At 58.3% G+C, this 13,047-nt stretch overlaps 1 protein-coding gene across 1 annotated transcript in view; it reads right to left on the bottom strand.

Annotated features, from left to right (window-relative positions):
* The window catches only part of NTN3 (netrin 3), a 43,066-nt gene extending 33,324 nt beyond the window's left edge, over positions 1–9,742 (bottom strand). The window contains exon 1 of the mRNA XM_010005041.1: positions 8,776–9,742. Coding sequence (XP_010003343.1) covers positions 8,776–9,742 — 967 coding nt within the window. The remainder of the gene's footprint in view (positions 1–8,775) is intronic.
* Positions 9,743–13,047: the final 3,305 nt, after the last annotated feature.

Raw genomic sequence — 13,047 nt, 5'->3', positions numbered from 1 at the left:
CCGGGCCCCGGCCCCCCCCTGGGGGGGCTGGAGCTGCCCGGGTGCCCTGTGGGGCTGCTGGGGGCCGGGGCAGCCCCGCCGGGGAAGGGGGGGGGCAGGGCACAGCTGGCCCCAGCGCGTCATCCAGATGTGCAGCATCCGCTGCCCCGCGGGGCCGGGGTCAGGGCGGAGGAGACAGGGCATGTGTAGGGACGGGGCACAGCTGGGCTGAAGGCAGACAAGGGGGGATGGAGGGGGCCCGCCGGGGGTCTGGCAGTGCCAGCTGGGCACCTGCAGCCCCCTCATACCGCCTGCCCCTTCCCCAGCAGGGTTTTTGGCAGGACTAGCGACCCCGTGCCAGGGTGTGGGGGCATCGCTCCTGCTGCCTCACAAGGTGCCACCCTCAGTGTCAGCACCGGAGCCCCAGGGCTCTTGTATTTAAGGCTCTACCCCGTGTGTGTGTGCACACACACAGAGTGGCCCACATAGCAACCCTGGCCTGCACACGTGTGCACACCAATGTGCACGAGCACACATGCAAGCTCATGTGCACACAGGCATGTTCAGGTGAACATTCTTGCACAATGTGCACCTAAATATCCACATACCACACCTGTGTATACAGGAATGCACAATGTCACATGCACACAAACGCACACCTGAATATCCACATGTGCACACGCACACACACACGTGTGCACAGAAATCTCCACATACCACTTCACGTGCACACGAGTGTGCGCACGTGCGCGCTCACACGTGCACAAGAACATGCATGCAAGCGTGCACGTGTGGGAACACACATGCTGGTTTGTCATTAGCCACAGGAACTGCCCACCCCCCTGCCTGATTCCACGTGGGCGAGAGAAAAAGGCAAAGCCCTGCGAACACTCTCGCAAAAAGATAATGGGAACAAGATTTCCTTGGGCAAAACACGGCGCCCACCTCCCCCAGCCCCTGGCCCCCTCCCCACGCCGGTAAATTGAGGTAGGGTGAGAGTTTTTCCAGGCATACTGTGAAATTCATTAACGTGTCAGCCCAGATTTAACTGCTTGGGCCTGGCTTGGGGGTCGTGTGAAGTTGCTGGTGGGAGCTTCGGCCCCCACAGATCAAACGCTCCAGCCTCAGCGACACCGGGGGAAGAAAAGCTGGAGCAAACTCCAGCCTTAAAGAAAAAGTCTGAGGAGGCTTAAATGAGTTGAGTGAAAGGCTGGTGGTGGCCTCGGTGCTGCCGGCACCATGCACTCAAACCTCAGCCCCCCCTGGAGCCCCCCCGTGTTAGGAGATTAGTATATAAATCACATGTCAGGCATCAAAATACCCCCCCTGGCTGGCAGTGGGTGCCCTGGGGGCTTGGGCCTTCTCAGTCCAGATTTTTTCCCCCTTGCCAGTGAAAAACAGGGTCTTTTGAGGCAAATTCTGGCACAGGGCTAGGAGCTAGAATGTGGCACCTGGAGAGAAAGCTGCTAGTACTGCCCATGGTTCCAGGAAGCCTGGGATGCTGCTGGACTGGGAATGCCACTGTGCTGGGAATTCCACCGTGCCAGGGATGCCAAGGCTTGGCCAGGCTTCACCTGGGCCAGGAGAAATGTGCTGAAGGCTGCTCTTGCACTCACCGGTTAATGGGACAGGGACATACTGGGATGGTTCATGCCGCTGAACTGGGACAACCTCATGTAACTGTGGCAAAGGAGCAGGTTTTGGGGGTAGAGTGGGCTTTTAATTCTCTTGCATCTGTGAAAGGCCACCTGGGTCGTCCCAAAAAGTGGCTTTGCTGTCCCACTGGGAATGGTAGGAGCTCCCTGGGAGTCCTCAGCATCTGCTGGGGAAGGAGAGGGGACAACAGCCCAGTGGGGAGGCCATAGGCAGTGGAGGAGAAAGGTCAGGTAAATGATTCGCTGCCCTCGGCGCAGGTTGCTCTCTGCCTCCAGTTTAATTGGTGAGGGAGTAACTGGCTGGGGCCTTTTCCCAGCATCACCAACACTGCTGTGGGCTGGGGGTCTTCCTGCTGGCACATCCCCATCAGCCCCAGGACCACCTTTCCCTGGGAACATGCTGCAGATCGTCCCAGGAGGTGTCTTCTGGGGATAAACCTCCTCCTGCTGCCCAGCATCGTCCCCCTTACCTACAGGCAGCAACGCTGCCTGGTCTGCCTCCCAGTTCCCAGCAAACTGCCCCCGGCTTTGCACGAGCCAAGCTGGGATTTGGGCGTGATCCCGGCCAGCTGACTTGGGGACCTGGCCATGCTGGAATGGGTGGCTGTGCCCTGCTTGAGAACAGGGTCACGGCAGCACGCGTGACCGTCCCCTCACCCCCTGGACGCAGCCATCCGGTGCTAATCGGGGCAGACGGGTCCCCCTCTCACCCAGCTAAATACTTGCACTGTTCCTCAGCGCCAACACGGTTGTAAGCTCTGTCTGTCTCCCGTTAATCACTAATTAAAGGCTTGAATGTTCCCTGCTGTTTGGGGTATTAATAAGAATTTAATTGCACAGTTTGGGGCTAATTACATGGTAGCTTGCTTCCGCCCTTGTACAGTATGCCCAATTAAACAATCATATGATCAATTAAACAATCACAAGATCTAATAATTTGTAATAATAGACTAATTAAACGGCGACACCTTGCAGTGGAGCAACCTTCTGTCTGCCTTTTGATGGTGTTTGAACCCTTGCCCAGGCCTTGGCCACCCCACAACCCCTTCTCCTCTGGGCTGCTCTGCTGTGGATGCAGGAGGCTGGGGCAATGGCAACAGGGGGTTTGGGGCAGGGACCCCAGCACCATTCACTAGGGCATTCACCCCTGGCAGACGATGGAGCACATGGGCAGGAGCAGTGCTCGCCGCCCCTACAAGTTCCCTGGGAATAATTAGCCAAGGCAGCCTGCTCAGCGAAACCCTAGACTGGCCGTTGCTGCCAACCCACAGCGGATTTGAACTACACCCCTGCTTTGGCTGGAGGAGAGCCCAGATGGGCTGGCGGGGCAGGATGGGGCTGCTTCTCCACCCCAGGGCTGGGAACCAGCCCAGCAAAGCCCCTTCCCTCCCATCTGCACTGCCCCTCCATTGTGGGGAAGGCGTTCAGAGAGAGGGGACAGGGCCCGCACTGGAGGAGAAGGGAGCTTCGGCCCCCACAGATCAAACGCTCCAGCCTCAGCGACACCGGGGGAAGAAAAGCTGGAGCAAACTCCAGCCTTAAAGAAAAAGTCTGAGGAGGCTTAAATGAGTTGAGTGAAAGGCTGGTGGTGGCCTCGGTGCTGCCGGCACCATGCACTCAAACCTCAGCCCCCCCTGGAGCCCCCCCGTGTTAGGAGATTAGTATATAAATCACATGTCAGGCATCAAAATACCCCCCCTGGCTGGCAGTGGGTGCCCTGGGGGCTTGGGCCTTCTCAGTCCAGATTTTTTCCCCCTTGCCAGTGAAAAACAGGGTCTTTTGAGGCAAATTCTGGCACAGGGCTAGGAGCTAGAATGTGGCACCTGGAGAGAAAGCTGCTAGTACTGCCCATGGTTCCAGGAAGCCTGGGATGCTGCTGGACTGGGAATGCCACTGTGCTGGGAATTCCACCGTGCCAGGGATGCCAAGGCTTGGCCAGGCTTCACCTGGGCCAGGAGAAATGTGCTGAAGGCTGCTCTTGCACTCACCGGTTAATGGGACAGGGACATACTGGGATGGTTCATGCCGCTGAACTGGGACAACCTCATGTAACTGTGGCAAAGGAGCAGGTTTTGGGGGTAGAGTGGGCTTTTAATTCTCTTGCATCTGTGAAAGGCCACCTGGGTCGTCCCAAAAAGTGGCTTTGCTGTCCCACTGGGAATGGTAGGAGCTCCCTGGGAGTCCTCAGCATCTGCTGGGGAAGGAGAGGGGACAACAGCCCAGTGGGGAGGCCATAGGCAGTGGAGGAGAAAGGTCAGGTAAATGATTCGCTGCCCTCGGCGCAGGTTGCTCTCTGCCTCCAGTTTAATTGGTGAGGGAGTAACTGGCTGGGGCCTTTTCCCAGCATCACCAACACTGCTGTGGGCTGGGGGTCTTCCTGCTGGCACATCCCCATCAGCCCCAGGACCACCTTTCCCTGGGAACATGCTGCAGATCGTCCCAGGAGGTGTCTTCTGGGGATAAACCTCCTCCTGCTGCCCAGCATCGTCCCCCTTACCTACAGGCAGCAACGCTGCCTGGTCTGCCTCCCAGTTCCCAGCAAACTGCCCCCGGCTTTGCACGAGCCAAGCTGGGATTTGGGCGTGATCCCGGCCAGCTGACTTGGGGACCTGGCCATGCTGGAATGGGTGGCTGTGCCCTGCTTGAGAACAGGGTCACGGCAGCACGCGTGACCGTCCCCTCACCCCCTGGACGCAGCCATCCGGTGCTAATCGGGGCAGACGGGTCCCCCTCTCACCCAGCTAAATACTTGCACTGTTCCTCAGCGCCAACACGGTTGTAAGCTCTGTCTGTCTCCCGTTAATCACTAATTAAAGGCTTGAATGTTCCCTGCTGTTTGGGGTATTAATAAGAATTTAATTGCACAGTTTGGGGCTAATTACATGGTAGCTTGCTTCCGCCCTTGTACAGTATGCCCAATTAAACAATCATATGATCAATTAAACAATCACAAGATCTAATAATTTGTAATAATAGACTAATTAAACGGCGACACCTTGCAGTGGAGCAACCTTCTGTCTGCCTTTTGATGGTGTTTGAACCCTTGCCCAGGCCTTGGCCACCCCACAACCCCTTCTCCTCTGGGCTGCTCTGCTGTGGATGCAGGAGGCTGGGGCAATGGCAACAGGGGGTTTGGGGCAGGGACCCCAGCACCATTCACTAGGGCATTCACCCCTGGCAGACGATGGAGCACATGGGCAGGAGCAGTGCTCGCCGCCCCTACAAGTTCCCTGGGAATAATTAGCCAAGGCAGCCTGCTCAGCGAAACCCTAGACTGGCCGTTGCTGCCAACCCACAGCGGATTTGAACTACACCCCTGCTTTGGCTGGAGGAGAGCCCAGATGGGCTGGCGGGGCAGGATGGGGCTGCTTCTCCACCCCAGGGCTGGGAACCAGCCCAGCAAAGCCCCTTCCCTCCCATCTGCACTGCCCCTCCATTGTGGGGAAGGCGTTCAGAGAGAGGGGACAGGGCCCGCACTGGAGGAGAAGCAGAAGCACAGAGTCCTCTCCCAGGGGCTGTGAACTGAGGACAGGAGGACAAGGGACAAAGCTGAGCCCCTCCAGCCCTATCCTGGGAGCAGCAGGACTCAGGATGGTCACATGTTAATTTCCTGCACTGTAGTGGCTGCCTCCCCTCTACACTCCAGACCCACCGGGATGCTGTACCCCATGGGAGGCAGATGCCAAGGCAGGGGTGGCAGGGGGCTTCTGCTGCCTGCTTGCCCCCCTCCGAAAGCCACCACTCGCCCCCAGACTCTGTCCGGGGAAGGACCATGGCGGGTGCTGCTGGGCACCCACTGTTTTCCAGCCGATCTGCTGGGGAGAGGGCAAAGAGCACCCTGGGGTGCCAGGGATGCAGCAGGAGAAGGCACTACAGACGTGACTGCAAACAGGCCATGGGCAGCACAGATCCTACTCCATGGGAAAAAACGGCCCGGGCCCCTGACTGAGGAGTTGCTGGGGGCATTTCTGCATGGGAAGCGCTGAGGGGGAAAAAAACCAACACGTCCGGGAAGCGGCAGAAGACGTGGGGGAAGTACACGGGATCCTCTAAATCCAATCACCGCTGCAGGGATCGGTGTTTTCAGGCACTGGCATCTCGAATCAATTGCCACAGGCCCCCCAGCCAGAAGCGGAGGGAGCAGCAGGCAGCGAGGTCTTCCCAGGAGAGCGCAGCCCCTTCCCTGCCGAGCCCCCGGGATCAAAGCAAGCCCTGGGCATTATCCCGGGGCTCCGGGAGCGCTCCCGCCGCGGCGGCCACAAAGGGGACCAGAGCTCCCGCATCACCAGCGAGTGCATCAATTACTTCCAGTGGCTGCCCCGTGCTAATCCGCTTGCCCCGCTTCCCCGAGCCGGGGTTTTGGGGACAAGGGGGTGACGGGGCTGCCCCCAGCAGGTCCGCGTGTGCAGGCAGGGAGCGGCCGCGGCGCTGGGAAGGAGGAGCTGTCGGGCTGCGAGAATAAAGCTGATGCGTCACATCAGGGAGCTCGGGATTTCAGCGATCCTGCTCCCGCTGGCTGCTCTGCCGGGATTATCCTTCCCTGAGCCTGACCCAGGCTAAAAGCTGGAGGGACACACGGATGGGGACATGTGTCTCTCTCTCCTAACCTTCTCTTTCCCCTGTTTCAGGCAGAGCACTCCAAAAGATCCCAGTATTGGGAGGGCAAGCTCCCCACAGGACATGCAGTGGTTTTGGGGTATTAGGAGAGCCTCCTGTGCCTATGGAGATGGCTCCACCTCTAACCACCAGGTGTGGGGCCACGTACCCTGTGGCACTGAGCTGCCACTGGGCCCTCTTGCCAAGCTAGCAGTGTGGGAAATCCCGTCACTGTCCCCAAATCTGCCTACTTGCCAGGCCATTCTGATCCTTGAAACATGGTGGTGTCCCTGTGGACACCACAGCCACCCCACGGCAGCTGTCACCCTATGACACGGCACAGCACCCCTGTGCTTTCCCCACACTTGCCAGAGGCAGAAATTCTTGTGAAATAAGAAAAATAAATCCTCGCCTCCAGCTGCATGGATGGATGTCCCAGCACCATGACATGGTGCTGTCAGTTTGTCCCCATGCCAGAGCAGGTAGAGACTCCAGTGGGGGAGAAGCCACCACGCAGGGTTCTGGGGAGCACAGACCCAAGAGGTGATACCCCAGCACCACCTGAAGCTGTAGCAGGCCCATGGCTCCACCTGGATCCACTTTCAGGGTGCTGCAGCTCCCCAGCCCTGCCCCTCAACCAGCCCCAGGTCACCAAGCTCCGGCACCCACCTACCCTCCTCCTGCTCACCCCTGCCCAGCCACACGTGACCATCCACCACCACCAGCCATTGCCCCCCATGACCAGCCACAGGACACAGGCCGAAACCCTGTAGCCCCCAGGCTGAGCAAAGGGAACTTCCCGGGCGGCCTCTCCTTTTAATTGGTGCTAATTGCTGCATCTGTTCTTGCTGGCTGGGGCGATGTCATTGTTGAAAGGCACAGAGGGGAAGGCTCGGGGAGCTAATCCAGCTTTCAGCCACTAAGCCCTTCGGAGGCGGGTGATGGAGAAGCCCTTTCAGGTCCCTTCAGAGAGGGCACAAAGCCCGAGAGGGGAAAGGGAGAAAGAAGGGGAGCAAATCAACAGGAAAAAAACGACTTTCACACGCAGCTCGGGAAGGGTGTTTGTGCTTGGGGCTGGACGGGGGGAACTTGAAGGGACCATGCTGCACCCCCACCTCCTCTTGTCTCCCTGGTTTATCTTTTCAGCCCCCTCTGCCAAAAGGGTGATGCAGGGGGGCAGGGATGCACAGCCTGAGAAGTGGGACCCTCGGCCCTGTGATGGACAAGATGGACAGACAGATAAGAGATCTGCAGATGCTCCTCCAAAATGAGCCCGCTCAGGTTTAACCCCTTTTGTGCTGGCAGAGCCCCCCTTGCTGCCATCACACTGCTTTACTGAGGGATTCAGTGGCAAGGCAGATATGGGGTGGGGTGTCTCAGGGGAGGCACCCATCAGGCTGGGGTCCTCCTTTTGTCCCAGGGGGTTTCCAGGAGCTGCCCCCACCAACTGGAGCCCTCCCTTGACTGACCTGCCAGGGGCAGGGTGCAGAGGTGAGGGGGCTTTTTTCTGAGGTTTGCTTCAAAACTCATTTCAGGCAAGGGGGAAAATGCAAGGGCTGACACATTCCCACAGGGCATGAAGTAGGTTAAAGTGCTGGCTCCAGCACTGGCTTTGAACCTGCTGTCTTTTTTGCTGTTCTTAGAAGAAATCCGCTGTAACACATACATATATTTAAGCTGACAGCTGGGATCTGAACAAGACATTGATCACAAATACTAACAAGTCCCTCTGATCTCTTACACATCCACTGAGCATTTCAGGGGCTGGTTAATGGTTCAGCTTTCCACTGTCTCCATCCTCATGTTGCCCCCCGGGACCTGGGCTCTGGTCCAGGAGAAGCGAGAGGCTGGTTCTCCCTCTCCCAGACCAGGGCTCTGGCATTCCCCGACCCCATTCCAAATCAAGACAAAAGGCAAAAAACTCCAACAAAACCCCAGAAAGGTTCATGAGTGGGACAGCCAAATGATACCAGTTGAATGTTTCAGAAAGGTTTCATTTCGACGACAGTGTTTTTGACTCATGGAAACCTTTGCAAGGACAGACATGATGAAACTGCCACACAAAGCACCATGCCAGCCCAAACATGGATGGTAACATGTTGAATCAGGGTATCTCAAGCATCTCCTAATCCCTGCCAGGTTTTGCTGCCTGCTCCATGCCCCAAAGCACATCTGGCAGGGGACCCCTCCCAGCCTGGGGCCAGCTGGTTTGCTGCCCAAGGGGAACACCCTCAGCCAGGCATTCCACGTCCCACACTGAGGTTTGTAGACCAGCTGGAACACACCGGTGAATTTTTTGAGGGTTTTGGTGCTTTGGCTCATGGCTGAACCACCACAACTCGGAAGGAGGGCACCCCTAGCAGAGACAGGGCAGATGTTGGAGCTGTTCCCAGCTCTCCAGTGAGGGGGATGCTCCCAGCATCTCCAGACAAACACACTCAATCACTTCAGCACCCATCGCTTCCTCCCCCAGTGATCCATTTTGGGGTTTCAAGCCCCAGAAAAATACAAAAACAAAACCCCCAAAACCTAGCAATTCACTTACCCAGACACTCGTTGGCCTCACGGGCAGTGGCCCGTTGCCAGGGCCGGTCATAGTGGAAGGGCTTGCAGCGGTCACACTCGGGACCCTCCGTGTTGTGCTTGCAGTCACACACCAGCTTCTGCTCTTTGTCCTTGACGCAGCGTGCCGCGTGCCCGTTGCATTTGCAGCGCCCGCCAACCTGCAGCTCCCCCACCGAGTAGTAATAGGGGGTGGAGCTGGTGGCCCCTTCCTCCTCGCCAGCATCCCGGCCGCCCAGGTCACGGAAGAGATGTGGGCGGCTGAAGACCACGCGGATGTCAGTGGCTGTCACCCAGTCCTGCAGGACAGGGCTGCTGTCAAAGTCCTGAGCAGAGGGTCGCCCGTCGAGGGTGCTGAAGGCAATGAGCCCACCCGTGAGGGGGTAGAGGTCAGTGAGGCCATCGGTGCACAGGGCCTCCTGCTCATTCTGCTTGGTGACGGTGGCTTTGCTGGGCTTGCCATAGATCTTACGGCACTGGGAGGAGTAATACTGGTAGGGCACCCATGTCTTGCCGTAGTCCATGGACTTGAGGATGGCAGTGGACTCAGGCCGGGGGGAGCAGAACTGGAGGCTGACGTAGACAACCTCAAACTTCTTGCCGAGGGAGAGGGTGAGCGTGACGTTCTGGGGGGAGTGGTGGAGGGTCTCTGAGCGCCAGCACGTCATGTTGGAGGCGGTGTTGAGGTCGGTCAGGTAGGCAGGCGGGTGGGCTCGCCGGGGGTCTGAGGCATCGCAGTGACGCGTTGGGGGCTTCCCGCATGTGCTGGAGGCTTGGACCTCCTTCCCAAAGGCAGCGTTGACAAATTCAGGGATGCAGCGGCGGGGAGCGCCGCTCTCATCATAGCAAGGGTCTGGAGGGGTCTGCTGGGCTACAAAGGGGTTCACTGTCTGGGAGAGACCCAGCATGGTGGTGGTGAGGAGCAGGCGTAGAAGCTGCAGGACCTCCATCCTCCCTGGGGCAAAAGAAAAGAGAGCAAATGGCACTGGGAGAGGCTGCGGCACTACTGGGAGAGCTGGAAAGGGATGGGAAACATCCCCCTCGACCTCTGCCCACCCTCTCACCCCACATCTACTGCTGCTGCCTCCTGGGAGTGGGACAGGGAGGCAATGACTTGGCTCTTCCTCATCCATACCAGTCCCTTGCTACTGTTCAGGTCCTACTCTAGAGCCTTTTTCAATAGGCAGGAGCTTGTCAGGATGAAGCCTCCAGGCTCAGCTGGGGCTCCTGACTCCAGCACTGCTTCCTCTGGAAGGCCTCAGCCTCAGCAGCATCCCGCTGGCCACAGTGGCTTCTCTGATCTGAGAGCTTGATGGCCTCCAGATCCCACTGCCACACTACTAAAGTGACACACTATCCCACTGGAAAACTGTGACTACTCTGGTTCTTCTCCAAGAAACCCTGGTATGGGGCTGGCCTGTTTATTAATGCAGGGAAAAGCAAGGCCCAAACAGGACTTGGCTGGTCACCTCTCCTTGCAGCTGCAGTGCAGGGCCTATGGGTGCTGGCTGGATCTCAGGGGACATAGCCACTCTCCCACGCTGCTGTGTTGGAGAGTGGAAGAGAGACCAGAGGTCTTGTCCCCTCCCATCAGCTCCAGCTGCTGCAGGAGCATCCCATGAGATGCAGATGGGCCCTGCCCCATCCTGAGTAGCCCATGACCACAGCTCACATCTTCCCTGGAGAATGGTCTCAAGCACAGCAGCTGGTGGCAGAGCCCTGAGCTGCCTGGCTGGGGGATGGCACCAGCCCTAAAGAGGCTTGGCTGGAGGGGCTGTGCTGAGCCCTGCAAGCCCCAGCCACTGAGCTGAACTCTCAGGTGTCTACCAGCCTGTGCTATGGCCAGGGAAGGTAGACAACATCTCCTCATCACCCCCTCACCCACTAGTAGAACCTTACAGGGTGACTTGGGTTTTGCACTTTGCTCTGGGGAGCAGAACCTGATGCCAGCAGCACGTTGCTGCCCTTGTACAGCCCCAACACCACTCCTGCCTGTCCAGCTGCCCACCCAGCCAAAGGAAGGTGGCAGGGAACCACCTGTTTCAAATGATCTGGGATTTTTTTTTTTTTTGGTTGGTTGGTTTGGTTTTGTTGGTTGTGGGGTTTTTTGTTGTTGTTGTGTTGGGTTTTTTTTCCTTTTTGGAAAAAGAAAAGAAAAAGAAGAACTGTAAGAAAACTGCCACTCTCCAGGTTGCCAAACTGCTAATGGGGGAAAGCTGCTCCATTCCCAGCCACGCTCAGCCAGGCAGCCAGCACCACTGCCCACGAGTCCCGAGGGGGGACAGGAATCTCAGCCCATCCCTGGACATTTCCCCCAGGACAAACCCTGGCCTTGCCCCCTTTGCACCGTTTCCTCACTGCTTAATCCTCTTCTGATGGAAAAGGAGATGTTCACTGCTGAAAAACTGGCAGCTGCCTTGGTGGTCCCTCCATCCCCAGCGGTGTGTCCCCTGTGATCCAGCTGTGCTGCTGAGCCCTCTGGGGACATGCCAGCCCACGGCTCTGTGGCTGGACAGCTGGTAGGCAGTAAGACAAGGAATGCTGTCCCTAGAGCACCTGCAGTTCTGGAATCTCTGACTCCTGCCCCTTCAGCCCTGGGGTGCTGCCAGCTCCCTTGTCATCCCCATCCAACCACACACCCCACTGAGGGTGACCGAGCTGGGTGCAGTCACCACCACCTCCTGCCCCACCAGCCCCAGGGCAGCAAACAGCAGGGGGACAGCAGACCTCTGCACTGGTGGGAGGGAGGAGAAATGCCTGGGGATGCCCCAGCAGCTGCCTCATCCACCACAGGATGACTCAGGGTGCATAAAAAAAAGTTCTCACTTAACCCTGCCAAGGAGATGTCTCCTCTATCCACCATGTCTGTGCTACATGGGGCAGTAAGGGGACACAAGTAGGGCCATGCTCAGGTGGGCCACCTACAAAGGCCTTGGAGTTCCCCATTTGAGAAAACATGGAAGTGCTGGGAAACCCCTGCCCAGGGAAGAGAGACAGTATCAGCACCCGGTGGTGGCACAGGGAGAGGCCAGAGGTGAAGGTGCTGTGGGCAGCAGGGCTGGGACCTGGACTGGGGTCACCACTGCCTTTGGGGCACATGGAGGGCACAAACACCTCTTGCTCATCCTCCCTGCCCCAGTGGGAAACTCTGCTCCTCCCACCAGCCATCCCAAAATGGGACAAGCCCCAACAATTCAGCACCCAACTTTTCTGGGGGCTCTGCTCCTGCTGGGGGCAGCCAGGGCCAGCCCAAGCAGCACCCGGGCACTGTGGAGGCAGGGCATGAATGGAAATCATTATCATCAGCAGGACCACACACAGGCACACACGCTCCGCGCTCTGCTCACCCCATTATCCCGCTGAAAGGGGCCGGGGCCGGTGGTCCCCGCAGCCCTCACCTCCGTACCGGGGAGGAGGGCAAGCTGCAATCTGCTCCCTTTTATGCATATTCAGCGTGACCCCAGGACTGCCGGCAACTTGCCAGGGAGGCCCGCGAGTGGGTATTTCTCTCCCTGCCCCCATCTGCCCTCCTCTTCCCTCTTCCCATCTTTGCTGCCCCCGGCTCAGATCAAACAGAGCTGCTGCTGACTAAGCAGGGAGCGTTGGGATGAGCCCCTCGGTGCCGAATCCGGCCCAGCACCCACCTGGAGCTGGCACAAGGAGGGACATAAGCTGTGGGGTGCATCTCCCAGGGACAACACCCCAAGGGAGTCCCCAGAGGGGCTGCCGGACGGCTGCCAGCTTCAGGGGACCCCGCAGCGGGGCTCACCCTTCCCGAGGAAGTGGCTCCCCTCCCGGCTCCTCCCCAGAAGCGGCTGCATTTTTGAGGTGGGCGATTTCCTCACTCCTCCGCTCGGGGAATGCTAACAGCCGTGCGGTTTGGAAGGAAGTCACGCCGCCGTAGCGCTTCAGAAGGGCTTTAAAAAAAAAAATTAGCTACCGCATCCAACTCCTCCACACCCCTTCTCCCTACAGCAACAACCTTCCCAAAGCGACTGGCGGCGTTTCCTGCCTTGGGGAGGCTCGGCGGGGCGATGCTCCCGCCCGCTGCCCCTTCCCTTCCCCATCACCTTCCCAGGAGCAGCTCTGCCGACAGCGATGCTGGACACCGATGCACACCCAGAGCTCCCAGCCCCCTGCCCCTGAGCCATCAGGTGGGTGCTTGGTCCCCAAAACTGAATGCATGAGACAGGTGCAGCAGGTAAGTCAGGGCAAAGAGAGCAAACTTCCCCAAATACGGCTGCTGGTGCTTCCA

This window comes from Chaetura pelagica, unplaced genomic scaffold, assembly GCF_000747805.2.
Source record: "Chaetura pelagica isolate M959 unplaced genomic scaffold, ChaPel_1.0 scaffold309, whole genome shotgun sequence".
Classification (NCBI taxonomy): Eukaryota; Metazoa; Chordata; class Aves; order Apodiformes; family Apodidae; genus Chaetura; species Chaetura pelagica.
This window is presented reverse-complemented; position numbering and strand designations above follow the sequence as displayed.